At 41.5% G+C, this 25,417-nt stretch overlaps 1 protein-coding gene across 1 annotated transcript in view; it reads left to right on the top strand.

Annotated features, from left to right (window-relative positions):
• The window catches only part of LOC122823972 (SH3 and multiple ankyrin repeat domains protein 2-like), a 164,281-nt gene that overhangs the window by 63,348 nt on the left and 75,516 nt on the right, over positions 1 to 25,417 (top strand). Inside the window, exons 7-11 of the mRNA XM_044104088.1 lie at positions 3,225 to 3,376; positions 4,421 to 4,588; positions 6,855 to 6,971; positions 11,425 to 11,502; positions 24,856 to 24,922. Of these exons, the coding sequence (XP_043960023.1) occupies positions 3,225 to 3,376; positions 4,421 to 4,588; positions 6,855 to 6,971; positions 11,425 to 11,502; positions 24,856 to 24,922 (582 nt within the window). The remainder of the gene's footprint in view (positions 1 to 3,224; positions 3,377 to 4,420; positions 4,589 to 6,854; positions 6,972 to 11,424; positions 11,503 to 24,855; positions 24,923 to 25,417) is intronic.

Here is a 25,417-nt window from a genome sequence, read left to right as displayed (position 1 = left end):
GAAAGTATTTCCGTCTCCTTTCTAATTTCAGCTCAGTCTTTAGCTTTTATTTCAAAGTTGTTTTCAAACATTTCACACATTAGATTCCTGGGAGCTGGACCTTATAAAACTGCTTCATCCTGGAAAATATTTTAATTTGATCATTTCTGGGCCAAGCCGGCTGCTGGTGCCGTAATAAGCTAATTATGTTGAACTGGGACGTTTGTTGTCTACTAATGTCTTGTTTTGATGACCTTGTTTAGCATCATCATCGCTGCTTTAATCACCTCTGAGCTGTTTTCCTGTTACGCCTCATAATTAATAGAGAATCAGATGACCTGCTTTATCAGATCAAAAACCTGAAGGGAAGAAAAGTGAAGTTTGAAGATAAATTTCAGGATGAAGGGAGAGTCAGGGAAACGTCCTTTAGTTCCAGTTATCTCTGGAAGCTTTTACTTTGAAATTTGCCCTGTACAGTATTTTATTCTTTATTCAGTTTTTGTAAATACTTTATATTCTGTCTTTGTGTGAGTATTTGCTGCTGTTGCACTGAAACTTGGAACAACAAATATTTATTTTAATACATAATGAAATAATTACTAAATATTTAAATAGTAAAAAAGTTATCATTTATTTAACATAATGTGATGCTTTTATTTTTGGCACTTTTTAAGTTATTGAATTGTGGCACTTGTGGCTTCCCGTACTTGCTGTGGTTCAAACTGTTCATATTTTAGGTTCTTCTTCCGATCTGAGCAGAACCTCAGACTCTGAACAGTTCACTGAGGAACCAGTTCACTGATGAACCAGTTCACTGATGAACCAGTTCATTTATGAACCAGTTCACTTATAGATCAGTTCACTGAGGAACCAGTTCACTGATAGATCAGTTCACAGATGAACCAGTTCACTTATAGATCAGTTCACTGAGGAACCAGTTCACTGAGGAACCAGTTCACTTATAGATCAGTTCACTGATGAACCAGTTCACTGAGGAACCAGTTCACTGATGAACCAGTTCATTTATGAACTAGTTCACTTATAGATCAGTTCACTGAGGAACCAGTTCACTGAGGAACCAGTTCACTGATGACCAGTTCACTGATGAACCAGTTCACTGAGGAACCAGTTCACTGATGAACCAGTTCACTGAGGAACCAGTTCACTGATAAACCAGTTCATTTATGAACCAGTTCACTGAGGAACCAGTTCACCGATGAACCAGTTCACTGAGGAACCAGTTCATTTATGAACCAGTTCACTGATGAAGCAGTTCATTTATGAACCAGTTCACTGATGAACCAGTTCACTGATGAAGCAGTTCACTGATGAACCAGTTCATTTATGAACCAGTTCACTGATGAAGCAGTTCATTTATGAACCAGTTCACTGATGAACCAGTTCACTGATGAAGCAGTTCATTTATGAACCAGTTCACTGATGAACCAGTTCCCTAATGAACCAGTTCCCTGATGAACCAGTTCACTGATGAACCAGTTCATTTATGAACCAGTTCACTGATGAAGCAGTTCACTGATGAAGCAGTTCATTTATGAACCAGTTCATTTATGAACCAGTTCACTGATGAACCAGTTCACTGATGAACCAGTTCACTGATGAACCAGTTCACTGATGAACCAGTTCACTGAGGAACCAGTTCACTGAGGAACCAGTTCACTGATAAACCAGTTCATTTATGAACCAGTTCACTGAGGAACCAGTTCACCGATGAACCAGTTCACTGAGGAACCAGTTCATTTATGAACCAGTTCACTGATGAAGCAGTTCATTTATGAACCAGTTCACTGATGAACCAGTTCACTGATGAAGCAGTTCACTGATGAAGCAGTTCATTTATGAAGCAGTTCACTGATGAAGCAGTTCATTTATGAACCAGTTCACTGATGAACCAGTTCACTGATGAAGCAGTTCATTTATGAACCAGTTCACTGATGAAGCAGTTCATTTATGAACCAGTTCACTGATGAACCAGTTCCCTGATGAACCAGTTCCCTGATGAACCAGTTCACTGATGAACCAGTTCATTTATGAACCAGTTCACTGATGAAGCAGTTCACTGATGAAGCAGTTCATTTATGAACCAGTTCATTTATGAACCAGTTCACTGATGAACCAGTTTACTGATGAACCAGTTCACTGATGAACCAGTTCACTGATAAACCAGTTCATTTATGAACCAGTTCACTGAGGAACCAGTTCACCGATGAACCAGTTCACTGAGGAACCAGTTCATTTATGAACCAGTTTACTGATGAAGCAGTTCATTTATGAAGCAGTTCATTTATGAACCAGTTCACTGATGAACCAGTTCACTGATGAACCAGTTCACTGATGAACCAGTTCACTGATGAAGCAGTTCACTGATGAAGCAGTTCATTTATGAACTAGTTCACTGATGAACCAGTTCACTGATGAAGCAGTTCATTTATGAACCAGTTCACTGATGAACCAGTTCACTGATGAACCAGTTCATTTATGAACCAGTTCACTGATGAAGCAGTTCACTGATGAAGCAGTTCATTTATGAACCAGTTCATTTATGAACCAGTTCACTGATGAACCAGTTCCCTGATGAACCAGTTCCCTGATGAACCAGTTCCCTGCTGAACCAGTTCACTGATGAACCAGTTCATTTATGAACCAGTTCACTGATGAAGCAGTTCACTGATGAACCAGTTCATTTATGAACCAGTTCATTTATGAACCAGTTCACTGATGAACCAGTTCCCTGATGAACCAGTTCACTGATGAACCAGTTCACTGATGAACCAGTTCACTGATGAACCAGTTCCCTGATGAACCAGTTCACTGATGAACCAGTTCACTGATAGACAAGCTGGCAGAGATGTAAAATAAAACCTTTGAATACTTCAGAAGGAACAGAGAGGAACGTTTTCATTCTACTTGAGTTTTTCTGTAAGTTTTTGGTTTTTCTTGCTAGCTGCTTCGTCTGAAGCCTCCTTTAAATCCTCTGGTTCCTCAGCAGGAGCTTCTGGTTTCCCTCAGACCCGGGTTGCTGCGCGTCTTGTTTCACCTGAGAGCGTTTGGTGCTGAACTGAACAGGTTTTCTCCTGTGGTTCAGATCACGCTCTTCCTCCCAGGAGGTTTGGTTGCAGCTGTAAACTCGTCTCCCATGCTGAGCTTAAGAAAACAAACGTTTTGCCGTCTGGGTGCTGGAAGCTGCAGGAAGTGGATTTCCCTCCTGAATGGTGTTTTTCCTCCAGAGAGCCCGCTGACGGCGGCGGCCCAGCTGGACAACGGCGTGGAGATGATCAAGGTTCTGAAGAACGGAGGAGCTCATCTGGACTTCAGGGCCAAGGACGGCCTGACCTCCCTTCACAAAGCCGCGCGCGCCAAGAACCAGCTCATCCTCATGGTGAGGAAACGCCGTCTTCCTCCTCGAAAGGTTTACAACCATCGTTCAGACGTTTTATCTGCTCGGCTCTCACATCGTCTTAGGAGGTTTTTCTCCCAACAGATCAGTGAGATGAGAAACTTTCCTGTTTTTGCTGAAAACAAAGGAATCATTTTGAAATGTCACAATGGATTTTATCAGTAAACATGCAGGGAGCCGCTTGTTCCAAATGAACTGTAAAACTAAATGTTTAGTTCCAAATTAAACACAGTTTATAATATTTAGTTTTTTAAAAATATTTAGATAAATAATTTGAATATTAAAATGAACATTTACATATCTAGCTTAAAGCTAGCAATGTAGTTTTTTTAATATTTGAATGAATTTTTAATCATGTAAAAAATTTTAGATTGAGTTTGCTTAATTTGTTTATCAACCTAACTTATTATTTTACAAAATATTTAGAATAGAATAGAAATATATTTTAGTCCCACAGTTTAAACTGTTATGTTTTAAATGGCACAATATTTAAAAACATAACAGTTTTTAAATATGATGGTGAAAATGAATGAAAAAATTAAATTTTCTCCTAAATAACCAAATGACAGCTGTTGATTTTTGAGTGTAACTTTATTAACGGGTCTCATTACAGGAAATCTATTTCCACTCTTATTTTGGAAGCTCTGATTGTTTTAATAATTTCTTTCTAAGGAATTTTTGTTTCATAAAAAACCAGAAGCAGTTTAGATTTTTCTGACTTTAAACTTTTATTAAAAACGTCAGGATGTTAAATTTAGCTTAACGTTTAACGGCCTGTAGAGTATCACTCATTCTGTTTCTCTTCTGTTTTATGTGAAAAACGTCGTTGATTATTAAACTCCCTCGACGAGTTTTAGCCAAACTAGAGATCAAGTTTGGTTCAATATTCAGTTCGACGCAGACGGAGAGAAAACCTGGGATGTTTTGTGTTTTTCTACGTGGAGAATGTTGTTTTCTGGAGTGAACAGATGTTTCCAGGTGAGTGATGTGATGAAACTGGTGAATGTTGTGTGGTTGTGGATGCAGACGCTGCTGGAGCTGGGAGCGTCTCCAGACTATAAGGACAGCCGCGGCCTGACGCCGCTCTACCACAGCGTGGTGACGGGCGGAGACCCCGGCTGCTGCGAGCTGCTGCTCAGCCAGCAGGCCTCTGTCTGCTGCCAGGACGAGAACGGCTGGCACGAGGTCCACCAGGTACACACACACGCACACGCACACACACACACACACACACACACCAGCATCCTGAAGCAGATCATTTAAAGGGGCAGTATCACGTAAAATCGACTCTCTTTTATCTTTACTTCATGTTGTTTTTCCCTCTTCACAAACAAACCGGGAGCGTTGCTTTGATCCTTTCATGTTTGAGAAATCCTTTAATCTCCATGGCAACCATTCAGCTGTGCAAAACGCCTGATTGGACCTAGCCCCGCCTTCAAGACGCTGCTCCTCCTCAGAGCTTCAGTTTGTAAGCTTCAGAGCTTCTGCCTCACAGAGGAGCTCCTTCCCACTCAGCTCCTTCAGACTAGCCAGCATCAATCAGCAAACACCTGCTGAGCTCATTACAGGAGCTGCTGCTCAGAGCAGCGCTGGTAGAAACGTTGTTGAGGGTTAACAGAGGAGCCATGTTGGGATGACTTCCTCTTCAGAAAGAGCAGGAGGTTTTAAAGCTTTAAAATAGGAAGTCTCATTTATTTTAAGTCATATTTGATATCATGTAGCATTTTAGTAACAACTGAAGGTAACATAGTTTCTTCTTTATTGTGCTATTAAATGGTGCCAATAAACTGATAGTACTGGCCCTTTAAGGAGCCGCCCTGCAGCAGCTGGCTGAGCGGCTCTGCAGAGCCATACACACACACACACACACACGCACACACTGATTCTGGCCTTTGGTTTCATCAGATTGCTTATCTCCCTCCCTGTCAGGCTGTAAAATCTCAGCCTTCCTCATCGTCCCGTTTCAGAGCTGATAAGAAGAAGATGCTGCTGCCGCTTCGTTCACTTCACTTTCATATTTAGCAAATATTTTTCTCCTCAAACTTCAACTGAAAAACAAAGTTTTTCCACTCAGAAAAGACTTTCTGCTGAGGAGAGGAAAAGTTCATTCCTCTTGTAACATCATGCAGGATTTTCACACTTTATGTTTCATTCATGTCTGTTTTGGTTTTAGTTGTTCATAACTTCACTGATGATGAAAACTTGATGTATAATTCAGATGGAGGAGCTTCATCTCCCAGACCTCTGACATAGTCACCATGACGACCAATCAGCTCAACAACAAGCAGCAACTCGGCCGTTTTTATATTGCTTATGTTTGCAGGCTTAATAACTTTTCCTGCAACATAAGCAACATCCATTTTTAATGTCTGCACAATGCGTCAGTGCATTTTAAAGTCTGCTTGCTTTTCATCTCCTCTGTGATTTGCAGATGAAGCACTTTGTTTTATAAAAAGGTTATAAAGTGATATTTGGCTTTAGAAGTGTAAACATTAGACGCAGAAAACCCCGATAGAAACAAAACACTAAAATCATACCAGAGATTTTAACTGGTTGCCTGGGACTTCCTGTAACACATCAGGTTGTTTTACTTTGATTCTTTTTAAAAACATATAGAAGTATAATAAAGCATTCAGGCTGGATGCAGACTGTTTGTTTTACCTCTTTTTTTCTCTGATCCTGCTGATATCTATAAGATATTTTCCTTACATTCGAGATTTATATCAATTGTGAAGCTGAGATCATTAATATCTGTCAGTTGTTTTGATATTTTACCATTTATATGGAATCTGAAACTTGAATTTTCAAATTTCCCACATTTTGTGAATGCAACATGAAAGTGGCAGAATGTTCAGCCCAAATTTACAGAAACAAAAAAGATATGTAAATATATTCTTAACAGAACCAAATTAAATTACAGTCAAACAGGAAACGTTTTACTTTGACTTTTTTCTGGAAGTTGAAATCAAAATTTGACATTCAGCTTGAAATGTTTTTCTCAAATACAGAAATATTCATGAGGCTCATAGAGAAGAATTAAGTTCAGTTTTTATTTCAGTCTGAATTATGAATTTAATAAAGAGTTTTTTGGAGAGAGGCAAATCTCTCCAAAAAGTCTACAGATTCAGGATGTATTTAAAGATAAATGTATTTAATAAACGTCTGGACACGAGAGTTTCTCTCTGTGACTCTGTTAGGTTTTTATTTCAAGTTTGATTCTCTTTTACTTCCTTTCCTCCGTCTTTCTGCTCCCGGGTTCAAACTGAGGCACCAGCTGCTTCACTTCACCTCCTCTGCACCACACTGACATCTAGTGGTGAAGGTGCCACACTGCAGGGATCCTCTCACCGGTGTGTGTGTGTGTGTGTGCGTGGGTGTGTGTGTGTGCGTGTGTGTGTGTGTGTGTGTGTGTGTGTGTGTGTGTGTGTGTGTGTGTGCGTGTGTGTGTGTGTGTGTGCAGGCCTGCCGCCACGGCCATGTGCAGCATCTGGAGCATCTGCTGTTCTACGGAGCGCTGATGAGCGCGCAGAACGCCTCGGGGAACACCGCCCTGCACATCTGCGCCCTCTACAACCAGGTGAGCAAAAAATAAACAACAATCAGGTGAACAAAAAAAAGAAAAAAACAACCAGGTGAACAGACAAACCTTCAGGTTTTCTGTCGCCACCAATCGAATCGTTTATGCTGGATTGATCGTTTCCAGTGATATGAAGGTAAAATACTGGATTTGATGCAGAATGTCAGGAATTATTTGGTGTTTTTAATTAAAATCTAAACTTTCATTTTGACTGTTTGACAAACTTTCCCAGCCTGATCAGGTTATTAATCACCAAAAGAAAAAACACATTTATCATGTCACACATCCACAAATGGTTAGGAAATAAAACTCCCTTTTCCTGCTCTTTAAATAAAACGTCGCTCTGTTTCCCTGGTGACTAGAAACATTTCAGCTCTAATCATAAAATTCACCAAATCAAACAGATTTCAGTAGAAAATGTTGGGAAAATTAAAGAAATATGAATAAAGTGTTTTGACCCAGAAACATGAACAAATCCAGATTCTTTAGTTTTACTTTGACACAATTTCTGAATATAAATTAATATTTCAATATGAGAATTTTCCCGTTTTTATTTGAAGGCTTTTAGAGTTTTTGTCTGTCGCTTCACATTTAGACCAAAACTTTTGATCAAATTTAGATTTCTGATCCTTATTCTTAATTAAAAACCATAAAGTTCCTCTGCTGCTGGTAAGATGCTGACTGCTCATTATTTCACGGTATAATCCTTCAAAGCAAAGTGAATTATTCCCAATAAGATCATGTTAGATGTGACGGTTCTCTGTCCGGCCTTTGGTTGGACCGCTGAGCCGACCTTTGACCCCTGTTGGTTAACAGGAAGTTGTTCTGGGTTCGTTCGGTTCTGCCTTCATACATTCATCTGTTTTATTCATCTGATATAAACTGTTCTTTTTATCAGAGCTGGATTTATAAAACTGATGCTTCTGTTCATGTTTAGATAATTAACTCAATAAACTGAATATTTTAATAGAAAAACATCAAATTCACTTTTTATAACTTTTTGTTACAAACGCCACGTTGCACTTTAAAAAATCAGGTCGTTACCTGAAGACAGATATTTAAAACAAAATATTACATTTTGATCTGGGAAACGATGAAGAAGAATTTATATTTCATATGAATTGAAGTGGTGGGCTTTTATTTTGACAGTCCTCTTCCACTTATCAGCAAGTGAATTTGCATGTTAGGTAAATATTTAGCTCAGAAGTAATTATTCAGTCTGTAAATAGTTTTGGTTAGTTTTAAACTTAATATTTGTTTTGCTAATAAGATATTTAGTTTGAAGCTAAAATTTAGAAATGAATTATTAACGAGGGTTAAAAATATGACTTCAGAAAATGAAGCTCCGTTTTCCCTCATGTGACGGGATGAACTGATGCTGATCATTTTTTTGACTGTGTAACTTTGAAACGGCTGTAGAGGTTAACTTCACAGACTCCTCAGTCTTTGCAGGATCCGTTCTCACAGGTCATCGTCATGGAGACGACCTGCGTTAGCTTCATGTTCTGAAAAACGTGGCCGCTCCACTCAGGACCAGCAGCCATGAAGTGAAACCGCAGAGTTGAGAGCTTTAACTGGTTGAGCTCCTTTCTGCTCCGCTCTGTCTGTTTTCCCAGGAGGCGAATTATTTATTATTAATTATTTTATTATGCTAGTTTTTCTGATGCTCAGATGTTTCAGGCCGTGCAGTTCAGCCGATCCCAGGAGGAAAGTCGTGTTGCTGGATCTTCCTCTAATTGCTGTGAACAGCTGAAGTTCAGAGTAAAGAGCGCTCCGCTTTATATCTTCTGCTGATCTTTTCATTGTATTCATATGAAGGTATAACTCCTGTAATGACCACCCACACATTTTAAGCTCCTGCTCATTTAATCCATTTAGCTGGTTTTGCTCTATGAGTTTCCAGGAAGTTAAAGTTGTGAGTGAAGCAGCTGAGAGGACAGACGAGAATCCATCAGCCTTTAATTATTCAGAAAATCCAGATGTGTTGTAAAATCCAACCTGTACTAAGAAACCCAACAAGTAGTTGATGTTTTTATGTCCTGAAACAGATTTGATGGGAAATGATAAACAGTTATTCTCTGAGCCGACAGGTTGAGGCTCATTCACACACAAAAACAAACAGATCCTCAGGATACAAAGAAACTGTTTAAAGCAGTTCATTCATCAGATTATTTGCAGACAAACATTCTTTCCATCCTGATTTTCTGGTTCTGGGAACACAGTCAGCATTTCTCTGAAGATGTGATCAGATTTTTATTTTTTTGGTTTGTTTTTGTGACTTTTGGGAGACGCAGATTTAAACTCCGTTTTTTCCCAGATGAAAAATTCAAGTCTTCAGGTCAGATTGAGGATAAATGTTGTTTTGAGGCGGCTCTCTTCCTCTCCTGTGAGGAACTGGTCAGACTTTCACAGCAGGCTGTGAAGGATTCCCTCTAACCCACTCAAACGCCTCTTGACTTGCAGCTGGGCTTTGAGGCCTCTGGCTGCAGGGCAGCATCGTTTGTGCTGCAGCTCATCAGAGAGCGTTTAACTTGCTGCTTTTAAAGAAAACCTTCCCTCTGGTGCTTTTAGATCTCAGCAACTTAAAATATCTGTGGTGCCAAGAAAACCAGTAGAGAGTAAAAATGTAATATTGGTTCAGTTCTGCTGCTGGTCAGTCAGATTTTAACAGTCGTCACTAAAAAGGAACTGTTGGCAGAAACTGTTTTCAAATAAATTATTGTCATATCAAAATCCCCAAAACTGAGATTCATTTTGTACAACTTGATAAAAATATAAAGCTGGACTGATTTTGGGTAAATCTGCTGCAGGTTAATCCACACTGTGATTATTTTTATTGATCACCATCTGTCTATCTGTTAATCCAAAGTATTAATAAAACTCAAGCATGAATGTTGAAGAAGGTGAAGCTGATTGTTGGCTTGTTAACAGAATATCTATCTGGCAACAAAATGAAAAACAGATTTTCCCATCTCACGTTTTTTACTGTCGTCTTTTTAAATGAGAAACATAAACAACAATTTCTGACATTTAAAATCTAAAAGCAGTGCGTTGCCCTGGTCCATCATCAGACCGGCTGAACCGAAGAGCTGCTGTCCGAAACGTCTCGTTTTCTGTCATCTGACTGAAGGACTTTCTTACACAAACCTTTTTTTGTTGCTTTGCTTTTTAACTTTTCATGAAGTTTATTTTTAGAGGGGAGAGTTTTTCAACCATTATTTGTTCTTTATCAAACTGTGCTTTCATGACCTTTGACCTGCTCACTGAGGCCAGCGGTTTCTGAGTTTTTTGGGGTTTTTTGATCATTTCTCTGACTGACTGGATCTGCTGGGACGTCCACTACTGGAAAAACGAGAAATGTTGTTACCAGATGACCTTTGAACCCTTCCTAGATTGATGAACGGCTGCAGCTTCACCTTTTAGCAGGACAACCATCCTGAACATACAGCCAGAGCAAAGCAGCTTCATGGGCTAGAATGGCCTAGTTAAAGTCCAGACCTAACTCCAGCTGGGACCTTCCTGTTCTGTTTGAGGCTCCTGACTGAACCATGATGTTACTTTAGGTTTTGGATTTTTACCTGGACCTTGTTGGTGAATCGAATCATTTTAAGGTTTTTTTCCTGACAGAAAACAGGAAAATAAAAGCGACGCCCATCAACCCAGCAGGAGTTTCCATGGCATCCAAGTTTCCAGGGAGAGTCGTGAACCTTTCTGCTCTGACCTTTCTCACTCCGTTCCCTCCATCTTTGTTTCTGATCCTCTTTTAATTAATTTTACAAACACAGCTTTGCCCCCGTTTGTCCTGAGTGATTCCACATTTGCAGTCTCATTTCTGGGTGTTTCTGAGGAGAAAGGACAGCGTGTTGGAGGACTTTCTGCGGTCCAGTTGAAGGGGTAAAAATAACCCGGAGGATCTGGTTTTAAATGAGAAGGGAAGCGACTCGTGGCAGAACGTATGGAAGGAGCTGACTGCTCTGCTCAGATCATGGCTGTGCTTCAGTTTGTGATTCTCCTGCCAACTCTCCACAGCTCATTGTGGCTCTAAAAAAAGTATTTATATTCATGTATGTGTGCGCGGTGCATGCGTGGTGCAGCACATTGTGGGCGAGTTGTGCAGCAGATTCAAACCCCTCAGCTCGCTCCAGCGCTCTTCTTCTCTCTCTTCCCCGCGCTCGCTCTTCCTGTCGGAGTGGAGAAGCAGAATCACTTGAAGCAGAAGAAGCTCCACTCCTGGTGCAGGTGGTAGATGCTCCTGCTGCTTCTCACTTAGTGATGACGTGTTTAGGCGCTTGAACACTCTGACCCGTTCCTGCTCCTCTGGCTTCTTGGAAAACTGTCACTGGAAGATAATCACCGTTCTTCCAGAACAAAGTAGGAGAACTTAAAGGAATCGGATCTTTAGGATGTTTTCTGGGTGGTCTTACTTCATGTTCTTTTCTTTTGTCCCTCTCAGGATAACTGTGCCAGAGTGCTGCTGGTCCGTGGAGCTGACAAGGAAGTGAAGAACTACAACAGCCAGACTCCATTTCAGGTACCGGGGAATTATAAATAAATAAAAGTAATTGCTGCTATTTTTAGCCAATTCTTGGAGATTTATTGCAGCTTTTAGAGTGTGGGGAAAACATTTTTAGAAGAAGCACGTTCTCCTCATCTCATTTGTTGCCATGGCAACAGTGGGGAAACATCCAAGGTCAGTTTCCACCAAGGATGTAAATGATTTCTTGGCCAGTAATGGAGATGTTGTAAGAAAGTCCTGGAGGAGAGCAGCGAGTGAGCGTGAAATGCCCACCGTCTTCTTGGGATTCGTTTCATTCGGTTCTGATGCGCTTGAGTTTATTGAAACGGCATGAAAATATTTGATTTAGAGCTAACGCACCGTGCACTGAACCACGAACACGACAAAGTTTAATGTGTGCATGAATGTTTGAGATGCTCAGGGGCATCTTCATGAGTCACTCTAATTATTTCTGCAAACATTAAATGTTCTTTATGATGCAAACAGACGTTTAGGACAAATTAGGTTTCTGTAGAAAATGTTGCTGAACTTTTCCCTGCAGATCAGGAGCTGCTTGTCCGCTGCGCTGGAGTCACAAACCATTAGAAAACTGATGCTGCTATTTTCAAATTTGATTTTAAAAAAGTGAGAGACGACTGGGCCGAGTGTGAGGCATGTCAGGCATAACATTATGACCACAGACAGATGAAGTGATCAACATGATCATCTCTTCATGTTGGTAGTGATTATGTTGGTGAGGAAGTGAACATTTTACAGTCCCTCCAGAATTTCAAAATCACTGATTTTGTGGAACTACATCAGAAATATCTGTAAGGAATTTTCCAATATTTTTTCCTCGTTTCCCTTTCAAAATCTATAAGTAGAAGCAAAAAGACGTGAAAATAAGCAGACAGACTGGACATAAAGAAATTAGCATATCCAGTACAACTGAGGCAGAGATATTAGAGATACTGCCACCTGCAGGTGGGAGTTAGCAGTCACGTAGACACAATGATTTTCATCATTTTTATGAAAAATGTGTCGCAGAATCATGAAACCTGAAGGGGCTGATGTGGTCAGCTGCCTGAAAAACGTCTCCTACAGTTTTCAGATGTTTGGAAGTGATATTTCCAGATAAGCTGTGCTAAATCTGTAATAAAACGTCTCAGCAGGAATAGAGATAAAAGGCTTTTTGGGCTTAAAATGAAAGGTTTGATGTTTAACATTTTGGTTTTGTTTGTGTGAATACGTTAAAATCGGAGTGATTTTACGTCATGCTGTCATCCTGTAAGAGTCTAATCTGACATCTGTGATCTGAACTGAGGATCTCTCCTTACGGACGGTGAACCTGCACTGCTGCTGCTATTATGTGCAAGTTTTCTGAGGGGAAAATCCTGCAAAGCACTAAGTTCCAACTGATATGTTTGACTCATAACCTACGCCTAAGTTACCAAAGAGCCTTATCCAGGCAGGCATTTACAAAAGGCAGTCCCACGGGGTCCTCGAGGTCCTCCACATCCACTCCAGTGGAGCGTTTCATTAGCTGGAGCGTTTCACAGAGAGAGGGAGGAACTGAAATCACATCACAGTTAGTCAGAGTCTGACTGCAGCTGAGGCTTAAATTTAGCCGTTTCCCTGGAGCTTGATTTCTGTGAAAACAATCCACTGAACAAAATCTAGAAAAAAATAATAAGTTTTCATGATGCTGTGAAGTTTGACACTTTAGAGGAAAAATAAACAGCTTCAAACTGGTTGTACAGTTTGGTGATAATCAGGGATGCACTTTACTAAAACTACATGTACTATATCTATTTCCAAAGACAGGGACACTGCTGATATCAACCCTGCTCTGGATCACTGTCAGTCACATGACCAAACAAACACACGACCGCAGCCCAGAAACACAAACAGCAAACAGACGGAAATAAATATCAGTTCTTCATATCAGGCCAGTCTTACTTATCGAACCGATTCTGATGTGTTAATGCAGATGAATTGTGCTTCTCTAGTGTAAAAATGCCCACTGATGTCAGGATGCCCCCTTAGTGAGACGTTTGTGTCAGGCTTCTCTGCTTATCGTCTCAGAATGTAACAATTTGGGGGCTCGTCCGGGAACTAACAGCAGAACTTAAATTGTGTTTTGTTTGGTTATGGGCTCAGTCCTCTCTGTCTTCTCACAGCTTTCAAATATGTTTCTTGGCTTTGCTGAGTCAAGAAAAGGTTCTGATGGTGAGCCCTGATGTGGGTCAGCTTGTGTGATTTGATTTGGATTTCTTTCTGGATCTCTGAAACTGAATATAGACTCAGATCAGTTTTAGTCTGAATCAGAAATCCTATAATCTATAGTGATGGACACACTTCTGCTAGTAAGAAGCAGCAGAGCTAATTTTTTGGCTAGTGTGAGTGTTTTTGGTAATAATGAAGATGTTTAAAGAGTCTAGTGTCTCCTAGATACAGTTTTCCAAATGAGTTCTGTAATGATTTCTTGAAGCGCAAACCGTACAGGTAGGTGTTCAATGTCAAATTTACTCATAAAATCATTGAGACGTGGTTGGTAGCATTATTTTCTGCTAAATGCCATGTTGCTGTAATGCTTTAGCATTAACAGAACTTTTGATTGGTGCTTTAACATTTCAGTCAGCAGAGCCCAGCACCATCTGCATCTTATTCTGTGGGCTCATAGTTTAGTTGTTGGAATTTCTCTCAAATTTTTCACATAACTGCATCTATTAGTAAATCAAAGTGGTTATTGTTAAGTATTATGCAACATGCTTCTTTTATCGCTGCGCTGCTTTTTAAAGCAAAGCAATTTTCTTTGATAGCGAGATGATTTCCTACAAAAGCTCAAAGATTGCTGACAGTGAGACCCGGCAGCTGCTGTCCCTCAGCAGTGAGGACGTTCAGCTTAACTGGGGCGGCCAAGTTGAAATCTGTTGCAGAAGAGAAACAAACAGCCGTTATTTTCCTGACAGCAGGCTCAGCGGCTGAACATCAAGCAGCCACTAAACATGTTGGACTCTCACTTGTTGTTGAGTGGAGGAAAAAAATCGCTCTCTTGCACTTACTATCTTTATCATTGTTGCACTCTCCTCCTACACACGAAGCCCAGAGCTGAATCCAACAGTTTCTGCCTGTTTCACAGATGGAAGAGCAGGAAGCTGAAACAGGTAAAGACCAGAGGAATCTGAGCTTCAGGAGTTTTAAAAGCTGTGACTGAGGACCATACGTCCAGGATCATGTCCAGGTCTATTTATTCATTACTTTCTTGTAAATTAATTTAAAAATAACTTTAGGGAACATTTTCACGTGGAACATTAACATCCATGGTAAAAAGTTTAGTGTATTTTACATTTTCAGACTGTTTTAAAGTGGTTTCTAAAGTTTTATGGTTACACTTTAGGATCAAGCTTTGAACTTTGACCTCGTTTAGAAAAACACTAAAGATCCCAGATTCTTTCCAGCTTCCCTCAAGTTCAGAAAGGTTTTTCTTTGGTTTGAGGTGTGGAATTTGACTAGGCCATTCCAGCGGGATCATTGTCTTGTTGATGACCCAGTTAGGACCAAACTGTCTGACTGATGGAGTCACTTTTACATGTGGAGGTCAAAACCCACAGCCCACATCATCATCCCTCCACCACCGTGCTTCAGCTGTTTGTGCTGCCAGACGTCCTGCTGCTTGTTTTCCTTCCTCCTTTCCTCTCTGCAGAATGATGGAGTTATTAAAATGTTGCACAGATTGATGGGAGTTGCTGGTGTTGTTCCAGTTTCACATTCATACTTGATTTGATTCAGTTTGCGTAGCTTTTACATTTCTAAAGCACGTTTAATCTGTTTACAGTGCAGAAAAAATGAACTAAATGTTTGTAGGAATAAAACAGCAGACAAGAGAGCAGGTGACATCAATAAAACAGGTCAGGAGTAATTAAATATTATTGGAATTAGAAAACACAACACAGTAGAATAAATTGGGTTCAAGCCGCTGCACCAATAAATTTGAATGCATTAAAAGGTCATCCTCTTCAGATGCTTTATCTCAGTTTTATTTGCATTTTGAAAAATCCTGAATATCAGAGCAGAAACATTACATAACTCTAAACAGGAATACATCTAGACAGAGAGCTCGAACACACATTCCCACCCACACGGCCATACCTCAGCAAAACAACAGAAAGAAGCTCAAACACACAAATTAACTACCTATCAGAGCGAAAATACGCTGAACGATTAAAGAAAAGCAGCTTTAAACTGAGGAAAATGTTTTTTCCTTTGTTCAAAAACGGCTCTCTAGATGTGTTTGAAACAAATGTGACGGTTCTGAGCTCTCTAAGGAAAAATCAAATTAACGTCACAATCACAAATACGAGTTAAACGACAAAGATTCAAAATAAATCAAGTTTACTTAAAGCGAAGGGGCAAACTGGCAGTGGTTTGAAATTGTTTAATTATTAAAAATGTTCATATTTCAGTCACATTTTAAGACTAATAAATTTGAGACATTGTGAAAGGAAGTGACTTGATTTTCTGCGCAGCCCTTTAAAGTCTGTAGGATCGAACATTCACATTTTACACATTTTTGTTTTTCCGTTTGGGTCTTTACAGCTTCCAGAAACATTTAAAGCACAAAGAAAATCCCATCCAGTTCTCTGGCAGTAAGTTTATTTTTTTCTTGGTGTCTGGAAAACGAGCCATTTCAAAAACCTGTGCTGTTGTGTAGCTGTGCATCAATGTGCAGCCATTTTCACATGTATATGTGCAAGTGTAAACAGATTTGGGGGCGTGGCCACCAGCACTGATTTGCATAAAAGTGACGGCGCTCATTTTGAAACTAGGCAGAACTGAGCAGACTGAAGTATTATTATCTAAGAATGATTTTGTTTAAAAAATATATAATAAATGTGTTTTTATGGCCTGTAAACCTCTTTTAAAAAGCATAATAAGTTCCTTTTAATGCCTTTGGAGGCTTCTGGACGTGACAGTGTTGGACTGTTGGAGGGCAACAAAACACTTTGATTTAAAACACCTTGGATGAAGCTGTTGAGGCTTTACACTAATAACTAGATGTCCCATGGACATTATGGACATTATGGACATTATGGACATTATGGATATTATGGATATTATGGATATTATGAGTATTATGAGTATTTGAGTTTGATTTGCATTTCTAAAAACAGTGGAAGTTGCATCATTTCAGCCAAAACTGCCAGATACCCCAAGCAGAAGGTTGTGGGGCTTTTAGCCCAGACCTGCTGCAGCCTGCTGGACGCTATGAAGAGTGGAGTTATCTTTGTGTTTGTTTTTCATAAGGAGCGAACGCTCTGCACGTTTCTCAGCTGAAGAGGAAATCGGTTTGATGTCTCCATCATTAGGAGCCAAACAACAACTGGAGCTGATTCCTGAAAAGCTTTGCTGCCACGGCTGAATGAGGCGCGCTCCATGTGGGCGTGTGGCGGCCATGACATCTGATAATATCATGTGTCAGCTCAGCATCTGTGGAAAAGTGTGTGTGTGTGTGTGTGTGTGTGTGTGTGTGTGTGTGTGTGTGTGTGCGTGTGTGTGTGTGTGTGCTCAGCACTCTTTAAAAGATGTATTGTTAAGGCAAGAGAAAAGGAAAAACAGAGAAAAACAAAAAATCTGTTGTTCTCTCTGAGTTCTTTGTTTTCTTGATGTGAAACTTTTACAGAGATTTTATAGACCCTCCGTATGAAGGAAAGTTTAGAACAACAAGCTGGTTTTTACCAGGCTGGGTTAGGATGTTTGTGGATGTGCCTCTGAGCAAGGCACTTCTCCCCAAGTTGCTGATCGGTCAGCGTATGAACGTGTTGTTACGGGTGAGTGTCACTGGGTGAATGTGACCCTGGAGCTTTGATGAAGCAAACACAGAGGTGGCAGAAGAACTAGATCAGAACCACTAACTGACCTGTGACATGAGGAACTGAACTGTTCATCAGGTCTCATCTGGACCCGTGGCGTTTGGGTCGGCGGTTCCGGATGGACGGATTATTTCCACTGAGTTCTGTCGTCTTCTTCAGATAAACTGGCTCCGACTCCCCAGAGACCGGCTGTCAGCTGGGCTCCCGTCCTGCAGAGTGAGATCCGGTGTTGCCTTCAGGCGCTCCTGGTTGACGTGTTTCTGTTGCCAACCCAACCGGCTCCCTCCGGCTGTGCAGGAAGCCGCTGTCACCACGGAGACAGCGGTGCTCCACGTTCCCATGACACTTCAGATAAAAACGTTGTTTCTTTTCCTCCTAGAGATTTAAATATGTAAATATTCGTTCAGATTTGCAGCTTTTCTTTCCCTTTTTAGCAAATTAAGCATTAAATGAAGCTGCTTCTATAGCGATCGAGGTGCAGGAAGCTCAACTGTTAAAAAATGACATCTTATGGTCAAATCTGGAACTTTGTCTAAAATTAGGTGGAAATATTTGGGTCTTTATGTTGCATGTGAATGTGGAACCATTTTATGTTCTTACTGCAGAAATGCATGATCAGCCTGCAGCAGTAGAAATGAAATATTCACATTTCCTGTTGGTTCTTTATACTCAGTTGTATTTGACTCGATGATGGAGTTGATGGATCAGCTGATAATCTTCAGTTTCTGTAGAAAACTTTTGGACTCATGAGTCTGGATGTCAGTCTGAGCAGTAAATGTCGAGTTGATCCTCCTCTAACCATCACGGTTTGATGAGTTTTCCAGTATAATCCCAACCTGTAGTTTCCCTTCGTTCCTCTCTGGTGTTCCACTTGGCTGAAAGTGTCTCTGAAAGCTCCTCCACATCTTTACCCCCTTCCTGTTATACACAACCATTTGTCTCCATGACAACCAGCGGAGACCAGGAAGAGAATGGATGTGGGGGCGGCCATGGCAGTAGTGGTGTTGATTGTGGGCGGCAGGATGATAATGAGAGATAAATTGTGAGTCTGTTTCCAGCAGCTCATTGGTTAGCAGCTTCACTCTGCTAAAAAGAGGCTTGAGAGCGCCCCCTGCTGCTCTGGTTTAGTTGTGTTGGGGTTTCTGTTTCAGAGGAGATGAGTTTACAGGAATTCAGTGTTGGTTTCAAAGACAAAAGTCTGTTTCAGTGCTTCAGAGTAACTTTACCTGAGCTTACATTTCTATCTTCAGACTTAAATATTAACAAATTAGTTCCAGAGGGATTTCCACCTGACAGTTCAGTAGACTCTGTTTGATTAGAGACCAGAACTCCATCATCTGCTCCACCTGCAGCTGCTGTGGTTCTGAGTCAAACTAACCTGTTCCCCTCCTGGCCTGTGGGGGCGCTGCACCAACAACCACTGAAGGAAACCACACAAAAACCTCTGAAGGCACTGAGAGCAACTTCCTTCTTCACCAGATGGAAACAAGATGGAGGCGTCAGATTTTAGTGTTGGAGGATTTATCTTTAGTCTTTGGCTGAAGACCAGGAGACATTTCTGCTGCTAGCGCTAGGCTAACACGTTAGCTTTGGTTGGATTTACCCAGAATGCCCTGTGCTGTAGTTCACTTCCTGCTTTTGGAGTGATCTCTGGTTTGATTGGCGTTCACAGAACCAGAGTTTACTTTTTGGTTCAGTTAGCCTTCGGACCTCATTAAACTGGATTTGGATTAAAGCGACTGAACGGAGGGAATGAAGTCCACAGGAAAAGACCGGGACCAAAACACGCCTCTCTTAAATTCTATGAATAGAAAACCAACAATCAAGATGCAACCATGCTTTCATTTCCTCTAGATAATCATTAAATTCTTTCATGGAGTTGTTATTTTCATTCGGGTCAAAACCTGTGAAGCAATAAACGTTAGGATGCTCCCGGTGCTCAGATGAAGATAATTATTGTTTTTAAAATGGTTTGTTTTTCACAGGCGGCCAGATTTAAAACTGAAGCAGTTAGATTCTAAAACATTAAAATTAAAAAACTAGTGAGGATGTCCTTTTTTTATTTCTTCAACTTTATTTTTACAGTCAGTCACTATTTTCAGAAAACAGACTTAATGAAATGAGAAAGTGAGCGAGGATACGTGGATCTGAACAGGAAGTGATGTGCTTGTGCAGTTAAGTAAACTGACTGTTGTGCTGCTTTTATTGTTCAACAATTGTTCATTAAATTAATGACAGAATCTGAATGTAAATGAATAAGAATATTCTGTTTATGTGTGGATAGTTTGTGATTTGGTTTCTGGAGAATTTCCTCTCAGTTCCTGGTTCTGCAGAACCTTCAGCATGCAGGATGAATGTGACTGGATCTGTTTCAGTTTAACAGCTGAAAATATTCCAGGGATCAAATGAATCATTGAGATGAATCTGAAGCCTTTGACTCGGAGCCGGTGTGTTCAGGTGAAGTTAAAGAAACGGAGCTGTGGATGTTTTAGTGACATGCTGGAGGAAACCGTTCATGTGAGCTGAAGCTGCTTGGTTCCTGTGGATTTGAGGCCTTCACAGAGCAGCTCAGTCACTGATTCGTCACGCTTGGTGGCATGAGTGACTTTTCCTCCTTCAGGTTTTTCATCCTGCAGAGACGGACGGGTTCATGGGACCCGCTGTCCAGTTCTCCATGAAACACAGCAGGCTTTCTTATGTAATGCTCCTGGAGCTCTTTTAGCCTCCTGGTTCTGCTCAGCAAGTCCATGTCAGCACAGAACTGAAAACCTGAGTCCAAATGTTTGGTGCCTCTCTACTGCCTCCTGGTGGACAAGCAGTGCTCACACTGTGATCCTACATCCCTGATCCAAAAACACCCAGACTGTTCAGGAAAGACTAATAAGGAATAAACTGTCTATTATTTCTTTACCATACTTATAAATAAATAAATGATTTATAAATAATTGCACTTAACATACCAGGCCTTTTCTTTTCAGATGGTCAAAAAGAGGAAAAAAAAAATCTAAGAATAAAGTGGGGGAAAAGAAGCAAACGAGCCGCCATGAGGGGGCGCTGCACTCTGACTGAAGTGACTTTTGTGCCTTTGTGGATTTTTGTCTCTTTGCTGATTCTGCATCCATGTCATGTCCTGCAGTGGAGCTGAAGGCAAAACGTCTGAAATGAACCGTAGAGCCGTTTTCAAAATTTAAACTTTGACTTTAAACTTTGGAAAAACAAAAAATAAGTTTTATTTTCAGTTTTATTCTCCATGTTTTCACACACAAACAAGGAATACATAAAAAAATAAACATATATATATATATATATGTATATATATATATATATATATATATATATATATATATATATATATATATATATATATATGGCAGGATAGCTCAATAGATAAGTCAGCGGGTTTTCACCCGGTCGACCCGGGTTCGAATCCAGGTCGAAACCGGAAAAAAGGGTGCTATCCTGTCTGGGTCCTTAGGCAAGATCCTTCGAGCTACAGCCTACCTCATAACATGAGAGACACAAAGAAGGAAACATGCCGGCTCAGACGTCGCCCGGCCAAACAAGGTCTGCGTCAGGTGCTGGGGAACCAGAGCACCTTGATGATAAATGGGCTACTGGAACAACGAGGCGGACAACGAAGCGGAAATGGGCAAGAGATGAAAACTTGGATCTGTTGGAATGCTACTACTCAAGTAGCCCCGATCGGAGGGGCTATATGCAAAGACTGAGGGAGGAATGGTTACTTCGACATCCCCAGTCCACACTAAGTGCTAAACAGCTAGTAGCTCAGTGTTCCAACATCCGCAAACGGCAGCTACTATCACAGCTTGAGATTGACGAAGTACAACACAAACGCTACGGCGAAAAGGAGGAACCTGGATGTCAGAGAGGGCGGGGCTTAACTACAAGCCCCCGCCCAGAGAGGGAATATGCAGCCACAACAATGGAAACAGAGCTGAACGAGGCTGCAACAGACCTGAGAAATAGAATCATGGCAGGAATGACAGACAGACCTCCTCGGCGCCAATTACAACGGCTGAGTGAAATACCATCAGAAAGTCTCATTGAGAATGTGAATGCAGCAGTGAGAACAATCCCTACCAATACCATAACAGAAACCAACGAGCTGATTTACAACGCAGCATCAGTGATCCTTGAGTTGCTTGGCTATAAGAATAACAATGACAATAACAAATACCCACCATGGAAAAGACGGTTAGAGAGTAAAATCAAGGCAACAAGGAGGGAAGTGAGCCAACTATCAGAGCTCCATAAGGGAACAACAAAAAGACCAATACCCAAGAAGTACAGCCAGATGCACATACCTGAAGCACTCGAAACTGCCAAACAGAGACTCCAGGCCTTGGCCAGCCGCCTAAAGAGATACACAAGGGAGAAGGAATCCAGAAGGATTAACAGGCTCTTCTCCACCCAACCAGCTAAAGTGTACTCTCAGTGGCAGGGGAATAACAAGGCTGGAGACCCACCAAAGCTGGAGACAGAACAATACTGGAAAAGCATATGGGAAAGGGAGGCGTCCCACAACAGCAATGCAAAGTGGCTGATCTCTCTACGAGATGACCACAGCAAACTCCCTGAGCAAAATCCGGTAACCATCACTGTGGCAGATGTCCAAGAAAGAGTCTCAGGTATGAAGAACTGGACAGCACCAGGGCCAGACAAGATCCATGGCTACTGGCTAAAGAAACTGACTGCCCTACATGAGCGACTGGCAGACCAAATGAACCAGCTGCTACAGAACGGGAACCACCCTGAATGGTTAACTGAAGGGCGCACAATCCTGATCCAGAAGGATCCAACAAAGGGCCCGGTCCCATCTAACTACCGACCAATAACCTGTCTCTCCACAACCTGGAAGCTCATGTCAGGCATCATAGCGGCTAAGATAAGCAAACACATGGATCAATACATGAGCACGACACAGAAGGGCATCGGGGTGAATAGCAGAGGAGCCAAACACCAACTCCTTGTAGACCACACAGTTGCCAGAGACTGCAAAACCCGACACACCAACCTGTGCACGGCTTGGATTGATTACAAGAAAGCCTATGACTCAATGCCACACACTTGGATCATCGAATGCTTAGAGATGTACAACATCAACAGAACCTTGAGAACCTTCATTGCAAACTCAATGGGGCTGTGGAAGACCACCCTTGAAGCCAACTGCAAGCCACTTGCACAAGTATCCATCAAATGTGGCATATACCAAGGAGATGCGCTGTCCCGCTACTGTTCTGCATAGGCCTGAACCCCCTCAGCCAAATCATCAACAAGACTGGCTACGGATACCGACTCAAGAATGGAGCCAACATCAGCCACCTCCTCTACATGGATGACATCAAGCTGTATGCCAAGAGCGAGACATAGACTCACTGATCCACACCACCAGGATATACAGCACGGACATTGGGATGTCATTCGGACTAGAGAAGTGTGGTCGGATGGTTACAAAGAGAGGGAAGGTCATCCGCACAGAAGGGATCTCACTCCCAGAAGGAACAATAGCAGACATAGAGGAAGGTTACAAATACCTGGGAATATCACAAGCAAATGGCAACCTTGATGAGATCACAAGAAAAAGAGCCACAACCAAATACCTCCAACGAATAAGACAAGTCCTGAGAAGCCAGCTCAATGGCAAGAACAAGATCCGTGCAATAAACAGCTATGCCCTACCAGTAATCAGATACCCTGCAGGAATAATTAGCTGGCCAAAGGAGGAGATACAGGCCACAGATGTTAAGACCGGAAACTACTAACAATGCACGGAGGGTTCCACCCCAAATCCAGCACACTGAGACTCTACACGAACCGCAAAGAAGGAGGCAGAGGACTAGTGAGTGTGAGAACCACTATCCAAGACGAGACATCCAAGATCCATAGATACATCAGGGACAAAGCCTCAACAGACAATGTGCTCAGTGAATGTCTCAAACAATGGGGAACAGAACCTGAGGTGCCGGAGGAACCATCATGGGAGGACAAGCCCCTGCATGGGATGTACCACCGGCAACAACCAAGTGGCTGACATCAGAAAGTCCTACCAATGGCTGGAAAAAGCTGGACTGAAGGACAGCACAGAGGCCCTCATCATGGCCGCCCAGGAACAGGCCCTAAACACCAGAGCAATTGAGGCCCAGATCTACCACACCAGACAAGACCCAAGGTGTAGGTTGTGCAAGGAGGCCCCTGAGACAGTCCAACACATAACAGCAGGGTGCAAGATACTGGCAGGGAAAGAATACATGGAACGACACAACCAAGTGGCAGGCATAGTGTACAGAAACATCTGTGCAGAATATGGACTGGAACCCCAAGATCAAAGTGGGAAACACCCCCGAAGGTAGTGGAGAATGACCGAGCTAAGATCCTGTGGGACTTCCAGATCCAGACAGACAAAATGGTGAGGGCGAACCAACCAGACATAGTCGTGGTGGATAAACAACAGAGGAAAGCCGTTGTGGTGGATGTGGCAATACCAAGTGACTGCAACATCAGGAAAAAGGAGCATGAAAAACTAGAGAAATACCAGGGCCTAAGGGAGGAACTGGAGAGGGCCTGGAAGGTGAAGACCACAGTGGTGCCTGTGGTCATCGGGACCCTCGGGGCAGTCACCCCCAAACTGGAACAGTGGCTACAACAGATCCCAGGAACAACATCAGACATCTCAGTCCAGAAATGTGCAGTCCTAGGCACAGCCAAGATCATGAGAACCCTCAAGCTCCCAGGCCTCGGGTAGAGGCCCCGAGCTCAGAGGAAGACGACTCACCACCCGCGGTGGGTGAGAAGGGACTTTTTTTATATATATATATATATATATATATATATATATATATATATATATATATATATATATATATATATATATGGTTTTTTTTTTTCAAAAGAAGAAATTGTTGTTGCATCAGTGTGAATATGAATGCTTTGGATCTGGGAACAGAGAAACAAACTGAGGGAAGAAACTGTCTCTGTAGCGCCACCTGGAGGTAAAAACCTAAACAGTATGTGTCCAGGATGTGTGGGGTCTGCAGAGATGTTAGCTGCCCTTTTCCTGACCCTTGACCTCTGTAGGTCCTGTATGGAGGGAAGGTCGATGGAGTGATGGATTATGAGCCAGAATACAGTTTAATTAAATGACTATAACAGATTAAATGTTATTTTCTGTAAACTCCTGAAAACCAAACATCCCTGTTTTAGTTAGGACTTAACAGATGACGGATTATTATAAGAAAGAGGAAGACTCAGAAAGCTTGGGCGATGGTTGCTATGGTGATGAGGCCCATAGCATGACTCATTCCAAAAGGCAGGTAGAGAGTTACAGACAGAAATATCCATGTTTTAGTGCGCACTCTGTAGATGTGGAGATGAAATAAATGGAGTTTTAAATCAGAAAGTTTGAGTCTGATGGTTTTTAAATAAAATCTTAAACCTGAAGAGACTGAAAATGTTCCATCTGATGAAACTCCTCATGGCTTCTTCTTGTCCTCCTCAGGTGGCCATTATTGCAGGAAACTTTGAGCTCGCCGAACTCATCAAGAACCACAAAGACTCTGATATAGGTGAGTCCGGATCGTTCCATTTTGTCCCTGCAGAGTCTCTCTTCCTCAATCTCACTCCAGATACATTTCAAATCCCCTGATCTTTTCATCCTCTTTAATGACTTTCCTTTATAATCCCCATGCTGGATTATCAGTGTGTTGCCGTGGGAACCAAAGTTTATCCTCACACCAGGACATTCCCGGCGCTGATTCGTCCCTGAGCATCAGGACGAAGGATGTTTGTCCTGCAGGAACTGATTAAATCAGTCGTTTCATTCAGATGTTGTGTTGAAATGTCTCTGGTTAGATGTGGTTGGGATTTTTTTAACTCAGATCTGCAAGTCCTTCTTTTAGCAACCAAACGTCACAATTGTTTATTCAGTTAGTCGTATTTCTATCAATACTTTTTATTAAAATGGTAATATTTGATCATTTCAGTTTCAGAAAGAGATTTTCACATTCCCTTGAACTGAGTTAATGTGGAAACAAACAGATGGAAACAAATTTGTTGAATAA

This window comes from Gambusia affinis, linkage group LG02 (assembly GCF_019740435.1).
Source record: "Gambusia affinis linkage group LG02, SWU_Gaff_1.0, whole genome shotgun sequence".
Classification (NCBI taxonomy): Eukaryota; Metazoa; Chordata; class Actinopteri; order Cyprinodontiformes; family Poeciliidae; genus Gambusia; species Gambusia affinis.
The sequence above is the reverse complement of the archived record's forward strand: the minus strand, read 5'-3'. Positions and strand labels throughout refer to the sequence as shown.